General features: G+C 37.1%; 1 protein-coding gene across 5 annotated transcripts in view; it reads left to right on the top strand.

Annotated features, from left to right (window-relative positions):
- BBS4 (Bardet-Biedl syndrome 4) overlaps positions 1-24245 on the top strand; it is a 61830-nt gene that overhangs the window by 11091 nt on the left and 26494 nt on the right. For 4 of the 5 annotated variants that reach the window (XM_059055994.2, XM_059055996.2, XM_067029311.1 and 1 more), the window contains exon 2: positions 1191-1242. The exons of the other annotated variant lie outside the window; for it this stretch is intronic. In XM_059055994.2, the coding sequence (XP_058911977.1) occupies positions 1191-1242 (52 nt within the window). The remainder of the gene's footprint in view (positions 1-1190; positions 1243-24245) is intronic. 5 annotated transcript variants of the gene reach the window in all.

The following is a 24245-nucleotide window of genomic DNA, read 5'->3' on the forward strand; positions in this document are numbered from 1 at the left end:
ATGTTAGTTTTGACTCGTGTAAGAGTTTAGGTTGAGGGTTGGCAAACTGTTTTTTAAGAGGCCAATAATAAATAGTTGGAGCTTCATGGGCCATATATTCTGTCACAAGTAAATCGACTATGCAGTTGTAGAGCGGAAGCAACTATAGGCAATATGTAAACACATGAGTGTGACTGTTGTGATAAAATTTTGGTTGTAGACACTGAAGTTTGAATTTTATATAATTTTCATATGTTATAAAATATTGTTAAAATTTTTTTTAACCATGAAAAATATAAAAATTATTCTTAGCTTGTGGACCACATAAACATAGGCTGTATCTGACCTGTGAGCCGTAGTTTGCTGATCTTATGTCTAGGTTAATATTCATTTTACTTAGTACTTTACTCTTGGGGATAGTTATTCTCATAATGCCATATGATATTATCTTCCATTTTTAATTGTTGAGAAGTCAGCTGTCAATCTAACTGTCCTTTTGTTGCAGGTAATCTGGTGATATTATTTTTCTTTGGTTATTTTTAAGAACTTATTATTGTCCCTGCGCAGGTCCCTATGATGTATCTAAAGTGTGGATTTATTTTCATTTAACTTGGTTAGAATTGGTTGAACATTCAGAATCTACAGATTAGTTTGTCTCATTACTTCTGGAAATGTTCAGCCATTATTTTTGCTTATATCATATCTTATATATAACATGGGAGGTAAATAAAAGAAAAATTCATTTGAAGATTTTCTGCGGTTAGAGTACAGTATAGTATCTATAATATTAAATAATGCCCCTTTTAAAATACTCCCTTCTAGAACTGAGTGCTAGATCATCTCTGTAGATAACCTCATAAGCTTCCTCTTATCAAAATTATCACTTTTTTGGTTGGCTACTAAGAAGTATAGCATTAAGTATAATACTAATATGTTGACATTAATTTGTATACATTATATCATGTATCATAATAAATACATATTGTAAGTAATTATATATTATAAATATGCATTATACATTATTAATAGTTTGGACAGCAAAAGTATGACCTGACATTTGTTTTTTAAACCATATTCAAATAATTCTTTGTACATGTATGCAGGTAATGGATTACTTGCATGATTAGAGAGCTATTGATGATTGTTATTTGAATGCTTCTTTAAGCTAGCAAGATTTATGGTGGTGTTTTTACAGACTTCTTTCATTTCAGAGAACTCAGTTTCCTGCATCTGCTGAACCTCTAAAACCCCGGCTGAAAAAAGGTCTGTATATGATTTCATTTTGTGTGTATATTTGAACAATTTCTCTGTCTTATTGATTCTTCTATCCTATATCCACTAGAGCTTTTAAAAATGATTGTTGGGAAAAGTAGTAGTCTGAATGTTCTGCCATATCTAGCTTTTATTTTGTGAAGTTGTTAGATATTATGGATTGATTTTACCTATATATATGTTTATTTATTTATTTGGTTATGCTGGGTCTTAGTTGCGGCAGGTGGGCTCCTTAGTTGTGGCATGCAAACTCTTAGTTGTGGCATGCATGTGGGATCTAGTTCCATGACCGGGGATGGAACCAGGGCCCCTGCATTGGGAGCGTGAAGTCTTATCCACTGTGCCACCAGGGAAGTCCCTAACTGTAAATATGTTTAAATGGAGTTTTATTATTATATAAATGTGTACTAATTTTCTACTTGTGGAAAAACCACTCTAAAGTTCCTATAGTACATATCAGGCCTCAAATAATCTCATATATACATATGTTAAATAAGTGTGAGGTTTTATAAAAACTGAGTCTGGGAAGCCTAACTAGGTGAGGAACCTATATTGTAAAGAACTGCCTTTAAAAATATGATACAGAGATAATTCCCTGGCAGTCCACTGGTTAGGACTCGGTGCTTTCACTGCCAGGGGCCCGGGTTTGATTCCTGATCGGGGGACTAAGATGCCATGCGGTGCAGCCAAAAAAAGTTTTTTAAATAAAATAAAATCCAGTAGAGATATATATTTTATATAGAGGAATAGGATTTCTTCATTTGTTAACCTATGAAGTCTTAGGAGGGTTTGCATCAAGTTGTCAGTGACTATACTGGATATTCTTCCATGTCTAAAGGACTGGATGTCCTCGCTACTTGCCAGGCATTGGAAAATACCTGAACTTTTTGTTTAGCAGGAGAGGCCATCTGTTTTATTATTTATTCATTTATTTATTATTTGCTAGATGAGGAAACCATGGAAGGGGCGTGACTTGCCCAGAGTCCTGTGTGTTGCTCTTGTTTGCATACCTGAGCACCAGGCTATATGCCCTTCTGCAGCATGTGTTTCCCTGTTGTATGCTAAGAGTTTTAAAGTTGATTTTGTCAATAAAGTGTTTATTTGGGGCATTTCAGTTATACTTTGAAATTATAATACAAGTTGTTGGAAAATATTAACTTTCAGGAATATATTTTCAAAGAGTTTTTTAGGAAAACACTGCAAAGAGCAGTACATGTACAATTTAGGTTATTTGTGAAATTTGGATGAATTCTGCCAGTGTCTAACATCATCATTAATCATTTAAACACCATTTCTGGACATGAGAATCATCTTGCTGTGGTATCTGTCATTTCATTTCATCACCAGAGTGATTTGGCTAGTCCCGTGGTGGGGCTTGTGGGTATTGTAATCATCTCTCCAACGTTCATTCCATAATTCCTCCAGGGTCAAACCCTGTGGTTCAGTTGACTCTCAGTCCAGGAGAGTTGTAATTAGTATACACCAGTCAAGAACTGGCCCATGCCCAATTCAGGCTAATGAGATAAAAACTTTACAGCTCTGGGGAGAAGGGGCACATTTGACAAGATGCTATAAAATGTAACAGTGCTGTATGCCCTTTCCCGTAATTTCTTTCTCCCTTCCCCACTGCAGAGCAACCACTGACTTCTAGTATTAAAGTTTAGTTTTTCCTGTTCCTGAACCCCAGATACATGTGAGTACTTAGCAGGTTCCAGGACCAGTGATAGGTATTTGCAATACACAGATAAATAGGGCATGGATTCTGCCCTCAGGGAGTTGACAGTCTTCAGGGCATAGAAAATAAAGGTATATGATTAAAGTATAGTGTATACTCCGTAGGTCCTTCCTTCTGAAGGTTAAACATTTCCAGTTTCTTCAACTCTTTTCATATAAAATGTTTAGAACTCTTTTGCCATTATTACTTTGGTTCTGTAGTGAAATTCATTGGCCCTCTTGGAAGTATTAGAGTTCAGGACTAGGTAGAGTATTCCAGGTATTGTGTGAACAGGGCCAAGTGTAATGTCTGGGAGATAAAATCTGTTCATCTGGATCTTTCATTTCTATTAGTCCAACTCAAGATTGCATTGCCTTTTGGGCAACCATTTTACACATTTGCAATACCACTGTATTGCACAGTGCCAGGGGTATGATTCATGTAGAACACAAAGACTGCAATATAAATGATGCCTTTGGAATTGTGCAAGGTGGTGACACAGGCATGTAAAATGTCAAGGATATAACCCGTTCTTATCCTGCCCTCGATTTCTAGCTTCCATGACCCAAGATTTTATCTATTGAATCACATTGATTGAGTTTTGGAATGTTGTGTCAGCCTTGCATTTCTGGCATAAGCTCCACATGGTCATGGTGTATTAAACTTTTTATATATTGCTGGATTCGGTTTGCTAATGTTTTGTTAAGGATTTTTGCATCTGTATTTATGAGGGCTGTTGGTCTATAGTTTTCTTTTTTTGCGATGCTTTTGTCTGTTTTTGGTATCAGGGCTATGCTGACCTTAAAACGAGTTGGGAACTATTCCCTTGTCTAGTTTCTGGAAAATTTTGTATAGAATTGGTGTTATTTCTTTTCTTAAGTATTTGCTAGAATGTGACAGTGAAGCTGTCTGGGTCTGGATTTTTTTGCTGTTGTTGGAAGGTTTTTAAGTACAAACTAAATTTCTTTAATAGATGTGGGACTATTCAGGATATATATTTCTTTAGAGACTGCTTTGATAATGTTTCTCTTTCAGAGAAATTTGTCCATTTCATCTCAGTTATTAAAGTTATTGGCATAAAATTCATAATACTCCTTTATTTTCCTTTTAATGTCTAGGATGTATAGTGATGTTATCTCTGTTGTTCCTGAATTTAGTAATTCTTTTTTTCCTTGATCAGTCTGGTTAGAGATTTATACATTTTATTGATCTTTTCCAAGAACCAGCTTTTGATTTTATTATTTTTTCTCTATTGCTTTTTTTGTTTCAATTTCATTGATTTTTGGCTCTTATCTAATATTTTCTTGCATTTAATTTGCTCTTCTTTTTTCAGTTTCTTGAGAAATTTCCTCTGTTCATATTTTGTTGAGAGCTTTTTTACCATGAATGGTTGTGAAATTTTATAAAATGCTTTTTCTGCATCAACTGAGATGATCATATGGTTTTTCTGTATTTTTTGTAACACTACCCAATTAAATTTTCACTTTTTAAACAACTTAATTGAAAAATCACCCATTGCAAGTGTATCATCTCTACCTCACTTTTTAACAGTTGAATTCCATTGTATGATAACTTATATTTAACCCCTCCTCTATTTTTTCCAATTTTTCATTTTATTTTTTTAGTTTATTTTTTATCAAGGTAACATTGGTTTATAACATTATATATGTTTCATGTGTGCAACATATTTCTACTTCTGTATACACTACAGTGTGCTTACCACCAGAAATTTATTTTTTATCCCTCACCATACAGTTGATCCTGTTTACCCATTTCTTCCTCTTCTGCCCCCCTTCCTGCCTCTCTGGTAGCCACTACTTTGTTCTCTGTGTCTATATGTTTGTTTGACTTAGTTTGTTCATTTATTTTGTTTTTGTTTTGTTTTTTATACTACACATATGAATGAAATCATACAGGATTTGTCTTTCTTCGTCTGACTGATTTCACTTAGCATAATACCATCAAGATCCATCCATGTTGTCTTCTTTTTTTTCAGATTAATTTATTATTTATTTTATTTATTTTTGGCTGCGTCGGGTCTTAGTTGTGGCACGCAGGATCTTCGTTGAGGCAGTGGGATCTTTCATTGCGGCATGCGTGCTCTTCCTTGTGGTGTGCGGCCTTCCCTCTAGTTGTGCCATGCAGGGTTTTCTCTTCTCTAGTTGTGGCACGCAGGCTCCAGGGTGCATGGGCTCTGTAGTTGTGGCATGCAGGTTCCAGAGCACGTGGGCTCTAGTTTGCAGCATGCGGGCTCTTGTTGAGGCGCGTGAGCTCATTATTTGTGGCGCGTTGGCCCAGCTCCCTTGTGGCATGTGGCACCTCAGTTCCCTGACCAGGGATTGAACCCGAGTCCCCCACATTGTAAGGTGGAGTCTTTACTACTGGACCACCAGGGAAATCCCCATGTTGTCTTAAATGGCAAGATTTTGTCTTTTCTATGGCTAAGTAGTATTCCATCGTATACATGTGCCACATCTTCTTTATCTGTTGATCATCATGTAGTTTCTCTTGTCATTGATTTAGTGAATTGCTTTGATCAGTTGGTTTGTTTTGTTTTATTTTGTTTTGTCCATGCTGCGCAGTATGCAGCAGGGATCTTAGTTCTCCAACCAGGATCAAACTTATACCCCTCGCAGTGGAAGTGTGGAGCCCTAACCACAGGGCTGCTAGGGAATTCCCCTTTGATCAGTTTATTAAATTTTTTTTTTTTTTTTTTTTTTTTTTTGCGGTGCGTGGGCCTCTCACTGCTGTGGCCTCTCCCGTTGCGGAGCACAGGCTCCGGACGCGCAGGCTCAGCGGCCACGGCTCACGGGCCCAGCCGCTCCGTGGCACGTGGGATCTTCCCGGACTGGGGCACGAACCCGCGTCCCCTGCATCGGCAGGCGGACTCTCAACCACTGCGCCACCAGGGAAGCCCCTATTAAATTTTTTAAAAAAATTATATTTTTTATCATTTTTTGGCCACACAGCATAACATGTGGGATCTTAATTCCCCAACCAGGGGTTGAACCCGCACCCACTGCATTGGAAGAGTGGAGTCCTAACCACTGGACTGCCAGGGAAGTCCCTTGATCAGTTTTTTAATACTGAACCAGCCTTGCATTCTTGTGATAAAGCCAATTCAGATATGATGTAGTTTTCTTATTATTTATTATTGGATTTGATTTTCTAAAATTTTGTTATGAACTTTTGCGTCAGTGTTCCTGAAGTATATCAGCATATAGTTTTCTTTTCATATAATATTTTTGTTTGATTTTGGTCTAGGGTAATACTGACCACCTTATAAATGATTTGGGACATAGTCTCTGCTCTTTAATTTCCTGGAAAAGTCTGTGGAGAATTGACTAATTTTGTCCTTAAATATTTATTGAAGTGCCCCCATGAAGCCAGCTGGTTCTGGAGTTTTCTTTGTATTAAGTCTCTTTAATAGATATTGGGCTGAATAGGTTATATATTTCTTCTTGATTATGCTTTGGTAGTTTATGTTCTTCAAGGAATTTTTCTATTTTATCTAAGTTGTCAAATTTATTGGTATAAAGTTCACAATTTTGTCTAACTGATATTAAAGATACTGTAAAGCCTCTGTAATTAAAACAGTATAGTACTGGTACATGAATAGAAGAGAAACCAGTGCGGTAGAACAGGGAAAGTCCAGAAAGAGACTCAAGTACATTTGGCAGTTTAGTATATGATAAAGTATATGGCTTCTCAAATTACTGGAGTTAAAGATGTACTGTTTAATAAATGGTGCTGGGACAACTCTATAGCCATTTTGATAAATAAAAAATAGACATACACTAGAATAAACTCCAAATGGATCAGAGATCTAATCTAAAAGGAAAATTCATAACCATGAAAGTATTAAAAGAAATACTTTTACCAGAGTATTTTACCAGAGGTAGAATTACCAGAGGTGGTAAAAGTTGATAAATATGACTTCACAGTGAATTTTTTATGTATGGCAAAAGGCACAATAAGGAAAGACAAAAGAGACATAACATTCTAGGTGAACATATTTGTAACATATATCACAGGTAAATGGCTAAAATCACTAACATATAAAGAACTCTTATAACTTGGGGATAGGGTAGGTGGGATGGAGACCAAAACGTGCAATAGAAAAATGGATAAACCATAATCAGAATTTACACATACACACACAATATAAATCTATAGTAACATACCATTTCTAACCTATCAGGATGGCTAAAATTAAGAAATATGAGTACATATGCAATTTGTGAGGCTGCAGGAAACAAGCACTGTCTTATATTGGTGGGAATATAAATCGTTACAGCTGTTGTGGAAGAGAATTTGGCAATATCCAATAAAACTCCATAATTACATTTCTAGGACTTCACCTTGAAGATACATCTCTGACAATAAACAAATGTTTATTCACGGTATTATTCACTACAGTATTGTATGTGATTGTAAAATGTTGGAAACATCTTAAACATCCATACATAAAAGAGTTCTTGAATAAACTGTAGTATATCCACATAATGGAATACTATACAACTTAACGAAGATTTTTATTTGATACAAGATATTTCCAAGTGGTTTTCAAGATAAATTGTATGTTATAAAAAAGCAAAATAGGGCTTCCCTAGTGGCGCAGTGGTTGAGAATCCGCCTGCCGATGCAGGGGAAATGGGTCTGTGCCCTGGTCCGGGAAGATCCCACATGCCACGGAGCGGCTGGGCCCGTGAGCCATGGCTGCTGAGCCTGTGCGTCTGGAGCCTGTGCTCACAATGGGAGAGGCCACAACAGTGAGAAGCCCACGTACTGCAAAAAAAAAAAAAAAAAAAAAAGCGAAGTACCTAAAAGAGTATTTGCCATATGCTACATTTTTATAAAAAAGAAAATGAAATTAAAAATATGTATGAGCTTATTTTTATAAAAAGAAGCACCAGAAGGATATTTCAGAAACAAATGGGATTGGCTGTTTACCAAGCCTTGCATGGAAATGCAGTGGAAAGGTTGGAGGATGTAACACTTCTTTGAGTATGTCTTTCTGTGTAGTTCTGACTTTTGAAATCATATATTCATATCAACAAAGATTGGGCAAAGAAAAACTTTAAAAATAAAATATAAGCAGAAGCACATATACTGTGGTTTATTGGAGTCAAATTTTCTTATGTTGGAGAAGGGAATTACATAATACAGAAAGGAGTGAGATGAGATCAAATCCTGATGTACTGTATTGGAAATGGCAGTTATCAGTGTTGAATACATGGTTTTTAATATAGATATGTAGATTTAAAATATATTTTTTTCTTAATTCTGTCCGTTGACAAGGGGTAGCAGCAATGACACCCTAGTAGTAGCAGTGAGTACAGTTAGTGCCCAGATCTTAGTTTCTAGATGCTATTCTGCAGTAAAAGGAACACAGACGGGTTCCTTGGAGAAATGCCTAATTCCATGGCTAAGGCTGGGAATGAACCTGGGACATCTTGCCCCAGAAAGTGAGGAATAGTTTACCTAGTGATGGGTATTTGTTGGAAAGATGCAGGAGTGGGTTTGAAGGGCTTTCACTGGCCAGTGGCCAGTTCTGAAGTGACCGAAGCTTCAAATAATCATAGCAGTGGATTATAACACACTGAATAAAATAAGAGTAAACCAGTCCTTACTGATATAAATATACTAGTAAATAATAAATGAAACAAAAGGAAAAATTCTCCCTTATAAAATAGAGTGATAACTAATAAATGTAGAAGGAATGATAGAGTTAGAAAATAACCATTTGGCAACCATCATAGTTATAACTGATTCATGCAAGACTCCTCAATGGATGCTAAAACTAGTGGGTAAAAGTTTGATGAAAAGCAGGATATTTAAGATGAGCGTCTTAACCTGGTCCAGTGGTTAAGATTCTGTGCTCCCAATGCAGGGGGCCTGGGTTCGATCCCTGGTCAGGGAACAAGGTTCTGTCTGCATGCCATAACTAAGAGCCCACATACTGCAAGTAGAAGAGCCTGCATGCTGCAACTGAAGGTTCCACATGCTGCAACTAAAGATCCCACACGCCACAATGAAGATCCTAAATGCTGCAACTAAGACCTGGTGCAGCCAAATAACTAAATGAATATTTTTAAAAAAAAACGAACACAGGCTATTTACATGAGTCTCTAAGTATCTCTTCATAAGATACATTTTGACTATACTCTAGTAACTTTATAATGGAAAAACCTACCAAATACCACCGTAACCAAGTGATAAAAATTAAAAGGTCACAATAATAGGACAAATTGATATCTTGTGCCTCCTAAATAACTTGTGTGGTATTCCTGCCCAAAGTAATACTTTCAGTCTAATCATTAGGAAATAATAGACAAACCCAAACTGAGGGACAGTCTACAAAATAATTAGCGTGCATCTTCAAAAAAGCTGTTGAGAGAGGGCAGACAGCAGAAGCAAGAAGAACTACAATCCTGCAGCCTGTGGAACAAAAACCACATTTACAGAAAGACAAGATGAAAAGGTAAAGGGCTGTGTACCAGATGAAGGAACAAGATAAAACCCCAGAAAGACAACTAAATGAAGTGTAGATAGGCAACCTTCCAGAAAAAGAATTCAGAATAATGATAGTGAAGATGATCCAGGACCTCGGAAAAAGAATGGAGACAAAGATCGAGAAAACTGCACTAGAAGGAATCAGTAGGAGAATAACGGAGTCAGAAGAACGGATAAGTGACCTGGAAGACAGAATGGTGGAATTCACTGCTGCGGAACAGAATAAAGAAAAAAGAATGAAAAGAAATGTAGACAGCCTAAGAGACCTCTGGGACAACATTAAACACAACGACATTCACATTATAGGGGTCCCAGAAGGAGAAGAGAGAGAGAAAGGACCTGAGAAAATATTTGAAGAGATTATAGTCAAAAACTTCCCAAACTTGGGAAAGGAAATAGCCACCCAAATCCAGGAAGCGCAGAGAGTCCCATACAGGATAAACCCAAGGAGAAACATGCCGAGACACATAGTAATCAAATGGGCAAAAATTGAAGACAAAAAAAAATTATTGAAAGCAGCAAGGGAAAAATGACAAGTAGCATACAAGGGAACTCCCATAAGGTTAACAGGTGATTTCTCAGCAGAAACTGTACAAGCCAGAAGGGAGTGGCATGATATACTTAAGGTGATGAAAGGGAAGAACCTACAGGAAGATTACTCTACCCAGCAAGGATCTCATTCAGATTTGATAGAGAAATCAAAAGCTTTACAGACAAGCAAAAGCTAAGAGAATTCAGCACCACCAACCCAGCTCTACAACAAATGCTAAAGGAACTTCTCTAAGCGGGAAACACGAGAAGAAAAGGACCTACAAAAACAAACCCAAAACAATTAAGAAAATGGTCATAGGAACATACATATCGATAATTACCTTAAACATGAATAGATTAAATGCTGCAATGGAAAGACACAGGCTGGCTGAATGGACACAAAAACAAGACCCACATATATGCTGTCTACAAGAGACCCACTTCAGACCTAGGGACACATACAGACTGAAAATGAGGGGATGGAAAAAGATATTCCATGCAAATGGAAATCAAAAGAAAGCTGGAGTAGCAATACTCATATCAGGTAAAATAGACTTTAAAATAAAGAATGTTACAGGAGACAAGGAAGGACATTACATAATGATTAAGGGATCAATCCAAGAAGAAGATATAACAATTATAAATATATATGCACCCAACACAGGAGCACCTCAATACATAAGGCAACTGCTAACAGCTATAAAAGAGGTAATCGACAGTAACACAGTAATAGTGGGGGACTTTAACACCTCATTTACACCAAAGGACAGATCATCCAAAATGAAAATAAATAAGGAAACAGAAGTTTTAAATGACACAGTAGACCAGATAGATTCAAGTGATATTTATAGGACATTCCATCCCCAAACAGCAGATTACACTTTCTTCTCAAGTGCACATGGAACATTCTCCAGGATAGATCACATCTTGGGTCACAAATCAAGCCTCAGTAAATTTAAGAAAATTGAAATCATATTAAGCATCTTTTCTGACCAAAACGCTATGAAATTAGAAATGAATTACAGGGAAAAAAAACATAAAAAACAAAAACAAATGGAGGCTAAACAATACGTTACTAAATAACCAAGAGATCACTGAAGAAATCAAAGAGGAAATCAAAAAATACCTAGAGACAAATGACAATGAAAACACGATGATCCAAAACCTATGGGATGCAGCAACAGTAGTTCTAAGAGGGAAGTTTATAGCTATACAAGCCTACCTCAAGGAATAAGAAAAATCTCAAATAAACAATCTAACCTCACACCTAAAGGCACTAGAGAAAGAAGAACAAACAAAACTCAAAGTTAGCAGAAGGAAAAAATCATAAAGATCAGAGCAGAAATAAATGAAATGGAAACAAAGAAAACAAGAGCAAGGATCAATAAAACTAAAAGCTGCTTCTTTGAGAAGATAAACAAAATTGATAAACCATTAGCCAGACTCATCAAGAAAAGGAGGGAGAGGACTCAAATCAATAAAATTAGGAATGAAAAAGGAGAAGTTACAATGGACACCACAGAAATACAAAGCATCCTAAGGGACTACTACAAGCAACTCTATGCCAATAAAATGGACAACCTGAAAGAAATGGACAAATTCTTAGAAATTATACCTTAGAAAGGTATAACCTTCCAAGACTGAACCAGGAAGAAATAGAAAATATGAACAGACCAATCACAAGTACTGAAATTGAAACTGATTAAAAATCTTCCAACAAAGTCCAGAACAAGATGGCTTCACAGGTGAATTCCATCAAACATTTAGAGAAGAGCTAACACCCATCCTTCTCAAAGTCTTCCAAAAAATTGCGCAGGAAGGAACACTCCCAAACTCATTCTGTGAGGCTACCATCACCCTGATACCAAAACCAGACAAAGATACTACAAAAAAATTACAAAACAGTATCACTGATGAATATAGATGTAGAAATCCTCAACAAAATACTAGCAAACAGAATCCAACAGCACATTAAAAGGATCATGCACCATAATCAAATGGGATTTATCCCAGTGATGCAAGGATTCTTCAGTCTAGGCAAATAAATCAATGTGATACACCATATTAAAAAATTGAAGAATAAAAACCATATGATCATCTCAATAGATGCAGAAAAAACTTTTGACAAAATTCAACACCCACTTATGATAAAAACTTTTCAGAAAGTGGGCAGAGAGGCAACCTACCTCAACATAATAAAGGCCATATATGACACACCCACAGCAAACATCATTCTTAATGGTAAAAAACTGAAAGAAGTTCCTCTAAGATCAGGAACAAGACAAGGATGTCCACTCTCACCACTGTTATTCAACATAGTTTTGGAATTCCTAGCCACAGCAATCAGAGAAGAAAAAGAAATAAAGGAATACAAATTGGAAAAGAATAAGTAAAACTTTCACTGTTTGCAGATGACATGATGCTATACATAGAGAATCCTAAAGATGCCACCAGAAAAATAGTAGAGCTAATCAATGAATCTGGTAAAGTTGCAGGATACAAAATTAACGCACAGAAATCTTTTGCATTCCCATACACTAATGATGAAAAATCTGAAAGAGAAATTAAGGAAACACTCCCATTCACCATCGCAACAAAAAGAATAAAATTCCTAGGAATAAACCTACCTAGGGAGACAAAAGACCTGTATGCAGAAAACTATAAGACACTGATGAAAGAAATTAAAGATGATACCAACAGATGGAGAGATATACCATGTTCTTGGATTGGGAGAATCAATATTGTGAAAATGACTGTATTACCCAAAGCAATCTACAGATTCAATGCAATCCCTATGAAATTACCAATGGCATTTTTTATGGAACTAGAACAAAAAACTAAAAATTTGTATGGAGACACAAAAGACCCTGAATAGCCAAAGCAGTCTTGAGGGAAAAAAACGGAGCTGGAGGAATCAGACTCCCTGACTTCAGACTATACTATAAAGCTACAGTAATCAAGACAATATGGTACTGGCACAAAAACAGAAACAGGATCAGTGGAGCAAGATAGAAAACCGAGAGATAAACCCTCGCACCGATGGTCAACAAACTATGACAAAGGAGGCAAGGATATACAATGGAGTAAAGACAGTCTCTTCAATAAGTGGTGCTGGGAAAACTGGACAGCTACATGTAAAAGAATGAAATTAGAACACTCCCTAGTACCATACACAGAATAAACTTGAAATGGATTAGAGACCTAAATGTAAGACTGGACACTATAAAACTCTTAGAGGAAAACATAGGAAGAACACTCTGACATAAATCACAGCAAGATCTTTTTTGATCCACCTCTTAGAGTAATGGAAATAAAAACAAAAATAAACAAATGTGACCTAATGAAACTTAAAAGCTTTTGCAAAGCAAAGGAAACTACAAACAAGATGAAAAGACAACCCTCAGAATGGGAGAAAATATTTGCAAACAAATCAACGGACAGAGGATTAATCTCCAAAATATATATGCAGCTCAGTATTTAAAAAACAAACAACCCAATCCAAAAATGGGCAGAAGACCTAAATAGACATTTCTCCAAAGTAGACATACAGATGGCCAAGAAGCAACGTGAGAAGCTGTTCAACATTACTAATTATTAGAGAAATGCAACTCAAGACTATAATGAGGTATCACCTCACACCGGTTAGAATGGGCATCATCAGAAAATCTTGAAACAACAAATACTGGAGGGGGTGTGGAGAAAAGGGAACCCTCCTGCACTGTTGGTGGGAATGTAAATTGATACAGCCACTGTGGAAAACAGTATGGAGAAAAACTAAAAATAAGATAGAAAAACTAAAAATAAAACAGTATGGAGAAAAACTAAAAATAAAGTTACCGTATGATCCAACAATCCCACTACTAGGCATATACCCAGAGAAAACCATAATTCAAAAAGACACATGCACCCCAGTGTTCATTGCAGCACTATTTACAATAGCCAGGTCATGGAAGCAACCTAAATGCCCATGGACAGACGAATGGATAAAGAAGACGTGGTACATATATACAATGGAATATTACTCAGCCATAAAAAGGAACGAAATTGGGTCATTTGTTGAGACGTGGATGGATCTAGAGACTGTCATACAGAGTGAAGTAAGTCAGAAAGAGAAAAACAAATATCGTATATTAATGTATATATGTGGAACTTAGAAAAAAGGTACAAATGAACCAGTTTGCAGGAAGAAATTGAGAGACAGATGTAGAGAACAAACATATGGACACCAAGCAGGGAAAGTGGCGGGGTGGTGGGGGTGTGGGTGTGATGAATTGGGAGATTGGGATTGACATGTATACACTGATGTGTGTAAAATGGGTTACTGATAAGAACCTGCTGTATAAAGAAATAAAGTTTTTTTAAAAAGCTGTTGAGGTGATGAAAGAAGACTAAAGAGACACGATAGCTGAATGTGCCACCTGGCCCTAACTAGAGCTGAGAAATATCTTTTAAAATATTTTAAAATTAAAGACTTGCTACAAAGGAAATTATTAGGATGTTTGTTAAAATATGAATAAGGTTGGTATGGTAGATAATATCGTATCAATGTTAATTTTGATAATTTTACTACGGTTATGTAAGAAGGATATTCTTCTTTAAAGAAATAAAGGTTTTTGTGGTAAAGTGGTTATTTGTTTTCTTAGGCAGTTTTATTGAGGTTTAATAAATACAATATGGCATTCACCAGTTTTAAGTGAACAATTCGATGAGTTTTTAGTAGATGTATATAGTTGTGCGGTGACCATCACAACCCACTTTTAGAACATTTTCATCACCCAAAATGATCCCTAATGACTGTTTGCAGGAATTCTTTGCACTATTTTTTCAGCTTTTCTCTTAACCAGAAATTATTTAAAATAAAAGTTTTTTTTTTTTTAAAGGAGCTCCTATGGGAGATTGACTTTCCAATAAAACCTACCAGCATATAACAAATTGTTTATTTTCACTCACATAGATACACCTCTTTTTTTAAACCATACTATTCACCCATTTAAAGTGTACACTTCAGTGGGTTTTTGTATGTTGCATTATTTTTTTTCTTTTTTAATTTAATTAAGTTTAATTTTTTCTTGCTGCGCTGTGTGGCTTGTGGGATCTTAGTTCCCCTACCAGGGATTGAACCCGGGTCACCACGGTGAACACACTGAGTCCTACCCCCTGGACCATCAGGGAATTCCCTTATTATTGTAGGAAAATATATATAGTATACAGGAATTGTAGGAAAATATATATAGTATGCAATTTGCTATTTTAACCATATTTTAATTGAAATATAGTTGATTTACAATGTGTTAATTATTTTAACCATTTTTAAGTGTACAATCCAGTGGCATTAAGTACATTTACAATGTTTTGCAACCATCACCACTATTTCCAAAACTCTTTCATCACTCCAAACAGAAACTCTGTACCCATTAAGCTGTAACTACATTTTCCCTCCCCCCCCACCCCGTCCTTGTAACTTCTATTCTACTTTTATTTTTTAAATTGAAGTATATAGTTGATGTATAATATTATGTAAGTCACAGGTGTACAATATAGTGATTCACAATTTTTAAAGGTTATATGCTATTTATAGTTATTGTAAAATATTGGCTGTATTCCCTGTGTTGTACAATATATTCTTGTAGCTTATTTTATACCTAATAGTTTGTACCTTTTAATCCCCTACACCTATTTTACTTCCTGTCTCTATGAATTGCCTATTCTAGATATTTCATATAAGCAGAGTCATACAATATTTGTCATTTTGTGTTTGGCTTATTACACTTAGCATAATGTTTTAAAGGTTCATCCATGTTATAGCATGTGTCAGAACTTCATTCCTTTTTAAGGCTGCATAGTATTCCATTGGATGTATATACCACATTTTGTTTATCCATTCATCTGTTAGTGGACACTTGGATTGAATAATGCTGCAGTGAATATTGGTGTACAAATTTCCTTTTGAATCCCATTTCTTTTGGGTATATACCTGAGAATGGAATTGCTGGGTTAAATACGAAACTGTTCTCTATAGCATCCAAACTATTTTACATTTCTACCAGCAATGTTTGAGGGCTCTAATTTCTCCACATCTTTGCCAACACTGTTATTTTCTGCTGCTGCTTTTTTTTTTTTAATATAAGATAGCTAACCTAGTAGGTGTGAAGTCTCTCATTGTGCATGTGATTTCCATTTTCATTACTAAGGATGTTGGCATTTCTTTTCATGTGCTTATTGACCATTTGTATATCTTCTTTGGAGAAATGTCTGTTGAAATCCTTTACCCATTTTTAAATTGGGTTGTTTGTCTTTATGTTGAGGCTAGGCCTGTTTTAATAGTGATTGAGTTATGTTCTTTTTTTTTTCTTTAAGAAATATATACTTCAATTATTTCAGTATTTCCTTTAAAAATTGACTGGAAGAACCTTATTCAGTACCATTTGGTTTAAAAAAAAAGCCAATACTTTTTTTTTTTTTTTTTTTTGCGGTACACGGGCCTCTCACTGTTGTGGCCTCTCCCGTTGGGGAGCACAGGCTCCGGACGCTCAGGCTCTGTGGCCATGGCTCACGGGCCCAGCCGCTCCGCGGCATGTGGGATCTTCCCGGACCAGGGCACAAACCCATGTCCCCTGCATCGGCAGGCGGACTCTCAACCACCGCGCCACCAGGGAAGCCCAAGCCAACACTTTTTCAACATTTTTTTTCTCTCAGTATGAAAAGGAAGGCAGATATAAAGGAATTGAGAGTCTAGTCTTGATTTAATTTTATTTTTTGGCCACTCCACATGGCGTGCAAGATCTTAGTTCCTGACCAGGGATAGAACCCATGCCCCCTGCATTGGAAACACGGAGTCTTAACCACTGGACCGCCAGGGAAGTCCTTGATTTAATTTTGGAATGAAAGTTTTAGCTAAGTATCATCCTCTTTTTCCCTCACTGTCATAAGTAGCATGTGGAACTGGAGTGATAAGTTATTTATTATTTTTAAATTATCATGTTAGGCACCCTTGTAGGCATAGAAATATGTAGGTATGAATTGACACAATGCTTCTAAGTAAATGCTTGTCCATAAGTTTCAAGAACTTTAAAAGTTCATATTGTTTAACCTAGTACTTCTTGTCCTAAGAATCTATTCTAATAAAAGTATCCTTCCCTGTGGCGCAGTGGTTAAGACTCTGAGCTCCCAATGCAGGGGGCCCAGGTTTGATCCCTGGCCAGGGAACTAGATCTCACATGCATGCTGCAACTGAGGAGCCCATCTGCCACAACTAAGACCTGGGGCAACTAAATAAATAAATGAATATTAACAAAAAAAGAAAGAAAGAAAGCTAAAATACTCCTTAAATCACCATCCAGTCTTTATGTAATCACTATTACCACTCAGTGTGCATCTTTCAGATTTTTATACTATGTGTGTATGTATATGTATATAGCAATAGAAATATATAGCTTACTGTTGCGTGAGTGTTGCATATAAATGTTAATGTTACCAAGTCCAAGCTCATTCTGCTGGCTGCATATCAGGCCAATAAATCAGGAGATGAGGTGTTGGGGCAAGGAAGATGGTGGACTAATATCATAGAGAACTGTCTTACCCAAGTCAGAATTCAGGCTTCATTTATACTAAAAGGGAAGGGACTGTGCTTGGTTGTTGCAGACTTCTTGGTGTAGGAATCCTTTGTTCTTGCAGCTGTCCTCATAGGTCAGATGTTCCTGTAAACAAGACAAATGTTATACTCTATTCTGCAACTTTTTATCTCTATATGAATGGAAAAGTGTTATACCCTTAAAGATCAGAGCCTTGAGAATGGGCTGTCCTGTATATTTCAGGCTATAGGGAACATTTTTAACTTGAAGCGAAAGCAATAGAATACAAAGGTTAAAGTGAAAGAAACAGATCCAATATGGAGTCAGATTTGTTTTTTCCTATTACAGTAACATATATTTTGCTAGATTGGTGTATCTTGGAGGATTTTCTGTGTCAGTAGGGAAAGGTCACTTCATTATTTTAAAATATAATATTCCATAGTATGGTATATTGCAGTTTCTTCTCTTTTTGATAGCATGTAAGTTGTTTCTAATTTTTCACCACTATTTGCTGTAATGGACATTCTTATACGTGAGTCATTGTGAATTGTGGGGGGAAAAATGCACATTTTAAACTTGAATAATTCTACCAAGTTACTCTCCAAACTGGCTATTCATGTTCTTATCCTTAATATGTAGTATCCACAGCATTTCTCTTTATATTATTTTTTATTATGTTTACAATAAAAGTAAGAAATATGAGTACAGTATTGTATGAAGGATGTGTTCATCTTTTTCAGACTTTGTTTTAGCTGAGTTGCTTTCAACACTAAATAACAGAAAATCCAACTCAAAGTGCCTTAAACAATAAGGAAATGTATTGGTTTATGTAAGATGAAGTCCAGAATTAGAGTGGGCTCCAGGGCTGGTCAAGCAATTCAGTGATATATATCAGGGCCTAAGTTCTTTTTGCCTTTCTACTCTGTTGCCCAGTGCCTGCCTTTTCCTGAATTATAGCTGCCAGTGGCATTCAGGCTCCATTTTTCCAATGCCAGCTGTATGGCCTGGCTTCTCATGGTTCTCTTTTAAAAATAAGAAAGACTTTTCCCAGAACCTCCTAAGAATACGTTTTTATTGGGCTAAATTGATAGGGCCTGTCAGTCATTGGACAAATAGGATTACCATTAATCAGTTTGATTTAATCAACTGATAAGCAGTGAATTTTGAGGAGTCGAGGATAATCATTACTGTTTGCAGAGCACAGGCAGTCAGATAAGGACTGTAAGGATACAGGTGCAAATGAGAGTGCACAGGAAACTGTCAGACAGTCCTCCCTCCCCCACAATGTTGTTTCAGGAATCAGCAGCCATTCTAGCTCACTTGTTTTCATCATCATATGCTCCACTTCTGTTTTATTTCTTTGTGGTTATTCTGACTCTGCTTGTAGTACTGCTACTGATTACTTCTCTTTTACTTCCCTTTGCCTTTTATATTGTACAGGTATGTGAATTGGTTGACTCTGAAGAATAGGATAACAGAAAATAGTTTGTTTTGTATAAAACTTTGTTTATTATTACTCAGTAATTTCTCTTGAATTCTGATGTTAAATTGGGCTTCCAATTAAGATGGTGCAGTAAACTCATGGTGCAGTAAACTGGAACAGATACAGAACAATAATGAATAAAATGTGAATAGCAAAAAACCCAAGATACAGCCAGCCTGAAGGAAAATTGTCTTTAGGGAAAAAGATGACAGAAAAGGGGGCTTCCCTGGTGGCACAGTGGTTGAGAGTCCGTCTGCCGATGCAGGGGACACGGGTTCGTGCCCTGGTCCGGGAAGATCCCACATGCCGCAGAGTGGCTAGGCCCATGAGCCATGGCTGCTGAGCCTGCGCGTCCAGAGCCTGTGCTCCGCAATGGGAGAGGCCACAACAGTGAGAAGCCCGCGTACCGCAAAAAAAAAAAAAAAAGATGACAGAAAAGGAAAGGATAATGGTCTTTATTTTTAAATATAAGTTTATGATTTTCTGATGAGAAAATCAATATAAGCTTATAGAAATTTGGAAAATATAGGGAAGTGTAAAGTAAACAGGAAAAAAAATCATCCTTAAGGGTTAATGAACTTTGACAAAGTAAAAATCAAAGTAGTATTTTGAACAAAAAGCTTCCCCATTTCACTGTGAAATCCTTAGATGTCTCACAGATGGCCAATAGGCGCATGCAAAGGCATTCATCATTGCTAATTATTGGAGAAATGCAAATCAAAAGTACAACGAGGTACCACCTTACACCGGTCAGAATTGCCATGAAAAAAAAAAGGCCCATATCCATTAAAAAATCTATAATAGTAAATCCTGGAGAGGGTGTGGAGAAAAGGGAACCCTCTTATACTGTTGGTGGGAATGTAAATTGGTGCAGCCACTATGGAAAACAGTATGGAGGTTCCTCAAAAAACTAAAAATAGAGTTGCCATATAATCCAGCAATTCCACTTCTGGACATATACCCAGACAAAACTCTAATTCAAAAAGATACATGCACCCCTATGTTCATAGCAGCACTATTTACAATAGCCAAGACATGGAAAGAACCTAAATGTCATCAACAGATGACTGGATAAAGAAGATGTCGTATATGTATATACGATGGAATATTACCCAGCCATTAAAAGAATGAAATAAAGCCATTTGTAGCAACATGGATGGACCTAGAGATTATCATACTAAGTGAAGTAAGAGAAAGACAAATACCATACGATATCACTTACATGTGGAATCTAAAATATGACACAAATGAACATATCTATGAAACAGAAACAGACTCACAGACATAGAGAACAGACTTGTGGTTGCCAAGGGGGAAGGGGTGGGGGAGGGAAGTATTGGGAGTTTGGAACTAGCAGATGCAAACTATTGTATATAGGATGGATAAACAACAAGGTCTTACTGTATGACACAGGGAACTGTATTTCCTGTGATAAATCATAATGGAAAAGAATATAAAAAAGAATATATATATGTATAATTTACTGAGTCACTTTGCTGTACAGCAGAAATTAACACAACATTGTAAATCAACCATACTTCAATAAAATTTTAAAAAATCCTTAGATGTCTTCTAAATTTGTAGTTCAGATTTTCTCAACTTTGGCACTATTGACATTTTGGGCAAGGTAACTGTTGTGGGAGCTGTCCTGTATATTTTAGGATGTTAACGGCATCCTTCACCTCTACCTAGTAGATGTTAGTAGCACCCAGTTGTGATAACCAAAAATGTCTCCAGATATTGCCAGGTGTTCCCTGGGGGTACAAACTTGTTCCTGATTGAGAACCACTGCTGTGGTTAAGTAGTATGATACTTTAAAGTAGAAGGTAGGAAGTTGGTAAGTTTAATATGAGGAATTCACACAGAAGTTGGATTAGTAGGCAGAGAGACTTTATTTGAACAAGCAGCAGTCATGACATTTTGACTGAGAAGTTCTGAATCTAGATTTGAATGTTGTCCCCCATCTTGCCCCCTTCCCTCCTCAGCTTGAGAGGCCCATATCCTAGCTTGACTCTAATCTTGAGGGTAGTGAGTGCCAGCTGTGGAAGGGATAAACAACTTTCTATTTGGGATTTTGTCCAAATATATTAGGACTTTTTCAAGAACAAGCAACTTATTTGGAATTGTTTATCAGAACTACTTGATGCTTCTGAGAAAATAATATCCTACACGGGGCTACTTAAGTCCTCTTCATTTTTGCTCATGATATGACCTCAGATAACTTTCTTCTGGCTTTCAGTTGAGGACCTTATCCATAATTGAGGTGAGTTAATTGATTTACTTCATGGGCATATTTCCTTCTTTAAAGGAGTCTTCATTGAAGACCTTATCCATTTTGTGGTGGCTATATAGCCCGGAGTGAGTTTTATCTACAACCTGAGACAGTATTTACTATGTGATAAACTTAATCTCAGCTTGTGGTTTGTTTTTAGAGTATTTTTTAAAAATTAATTAATTTATTTATTTTTGGCTCTGTTGGGTCTTCATTGCTGTGCGCGGGCTTTCTCTAGTGGCAGAGAGCGGGGGCTACTCTTTGTTGCAGTGTGAGGGCTTTTCATTGCGGTGGCTTCTCTTGTTGCGGAGCACGGGCTCTAGGCATGCAGGCTTCAGTAGTTGTGGCATGTGGGCTCAGTAGTTGTGGTGCACAGGCTTAGTTTCTCCGCGGCATGTGGGATCTTCCCGGACCAGGGCTCGAACCCGTCTCCCCTGCTTTGGCAGGCAGATTCTTAACCACTGCGCCACCAGGGAAGTCCCGCAGAAATTAATGTTTTTGGTTGAGAAGGTGTTTAGTTTGATTCTGTTTTGTTTTGTTTTGTTTTGTTTGCGGTATGCAGGCCTCTCACTGCTGTGGCCGCTCCCTTTGCAGAGCACAGGCTCTGGATGCGCAGGCTCAGCGGCCATGGCTCACGGGCCCAGCCTCTCTGCGGCACGTGGGATCTTCCCAGACCGGGGCACGAACCTGTGTCCCCTGCATCGGCAGGCAGACTCTCAACCACTGCGCCACCAGGGAAGCCCTAGTTTGATTCTTGAAACTTTTTTATTGACATATACCATACATACGGAAAAGTGCATAAATTATAATTGTACAGCTCAGTAAATTTTTATGAAGTGAACATATTCAGGTACTAACGATCCTGATTAAGTTATAGAACATCATCAGCATCCCAGAGGCCTCCATCTTCCCCCCTACCAGTCATTAACCACTCCTCTCAAAGGTGGTTACTTGTATCTAACGTCTACCATGTAGATCAGTTTTGCCTGCTTTTCAACTTAATATAAATGGATGGAATCATTCAGTATGTACTTTTCAATATCTGGCTTCTTTGCTTAGAATTATCTTTGTGGTATTCATCTATATTGTTGCATGTAGTAGTGGCTGTTGTTTTTCATTATAATCTAGTATTATCAGTACATCGTGGGGTGATACTCCAGTTTGCTCATTTTACTCTGAATGAACATTTGGGATACTTTAATTTTGAGATGTTACACATAATGCCACCATGAAGTATCAATATATGTCTTTTGGGTACACATGCACCTAGAAGCAGGATTGCTGGGTCACTGGAAAGGATGTACTTAGGTTCAGAAGATATAAGCAGACAGTTTCCAAATATGTTTAATATAATCCCCTTTGTGTACATGTACACGTGTACATTTGCCCATATGCTTATATAGGCATAGAAATTCCTTAGAAAATACTAACTATTCACCTCTAGTGAGGAGGAGGAATGGAGAGAGTCTTTAATACTGTGTCCTTTCAGTTTTGTCTTACCATAAGTATGTATTTTAAAACAATTTTTTCAAAAATTTGAAAATATTGCTACCTTAATATGTTAAAAATCCTGTTCTGCTTTTATTTTCATAAATTTATTTATTTTATTTGTTTATTTTTGGCTGCATTGGGTGTTGGTTGCTGCCCGTGGACTTTCTCTAGTTGTGGTGAGCAGGGGCTACTCTTCATTGCGGTGCGTGGGCTTCTCATTGTTGTGACTTCTCTTGTTGCGGAGCACGGGCTCTAGGCGCGTGGACTTCAGTAGTTGTGGCTTGTGGGCTCTAGAGCGCAGGCTCAGTGGTTGTGGTGCACGGGCTTGGTTTCTCTGCGGCATGTGGGATCTTCCCAGACCAGGGCTCGAACCCGTGTCCCCTGCATTGGCAGGCTGATTCTTAACCACTGAGCCACCAGGGAAGCCCTGCTTTTTTTTAATAATAGAAAAACTTTAAAATCATTATTAATTTTGTGTTGCTAAGTTGATAGCCCAGACACTTACATTTTAAAATTAGAAAGTCATTTACAGTTGGGGCAGAAACTTGGTATAGTTTAACGAGTAACTTTGGGGACCTGGGCTATAGTCCTGCCTCTTCCATTAATTAGTTGTTGAGTATGGGCAAATCACTTAACCTCTGGAGTCTTAATTTCCTCATCTGTAATGTTGGAATAGTACCTGAATTGCATGACTCACTAGCCTCATGGGAACATTCAGTGTTATAATAGGGGAAAAAACACTTTGATATAGATATATATCAAATACATATATATAAATTGCATATCAATATTATATAATTATAGATATAAGTAAATCATATAGATATATAAAAATATCATATATAAATACACATGGGGGATACACACACCCATGCACCCCTAAGAAGGATAAAATATAATTAAGTTTTGATTTGAGAAAGTAAAAATAATCTACGGTATGTAGTAAAACCATAAATGAACTTTCATATGAACTTTTATATTTTCTTCCTCATCCCATTTTGAGCTCATGAGAAGCAAACAAGTTTGACAGGTAGCAGTTTAATATTTTTTTTTAAAGTTATCTTCTAACGCGGATCCTTGGGTGACTACTGATTCAGTCCAGTTTCCTCCTCCTCCTCCATCATCATCTATGTTCCTGAGCAGAGTTGGTATTTCTGCTGATCCTGGGCCTGTTTGCCCTCGGATCCATTCCTCACCCTTCCCTTCTCCGCTGAGTATTGTGAGCAGCTGACCCTTATGGGCTTCATTCCTTCCCAGGCTCTGGTGTCAGCAGTTTCTGGCTGGGTTAGCAAGTGAGAGGAACTGGCGAGAGGTTGGAGGGTAGGAAGTAGGAGAAGCCAGGGCTTTCCCCTCTTTCTCTCTGCTTTGGAAAGTTGGCGGAGTGGGGTGGTTTCGGGAAGCGTCTCTTTTGTTGCT

This window comes from Kogia breviceps, chromosome 3, assembly GCF_026419965.1.
Source record: "Kogia breviceps isolate mKogBre1 chromosome 3, mKogBre1 haplotype 1, whole genome shotgun sequence".
NCBI lineage: Eukaryota > Metazoa > Chordata > Mammalia > Artiodactyla > Physeteridae > Kogia > Kogia breviceps.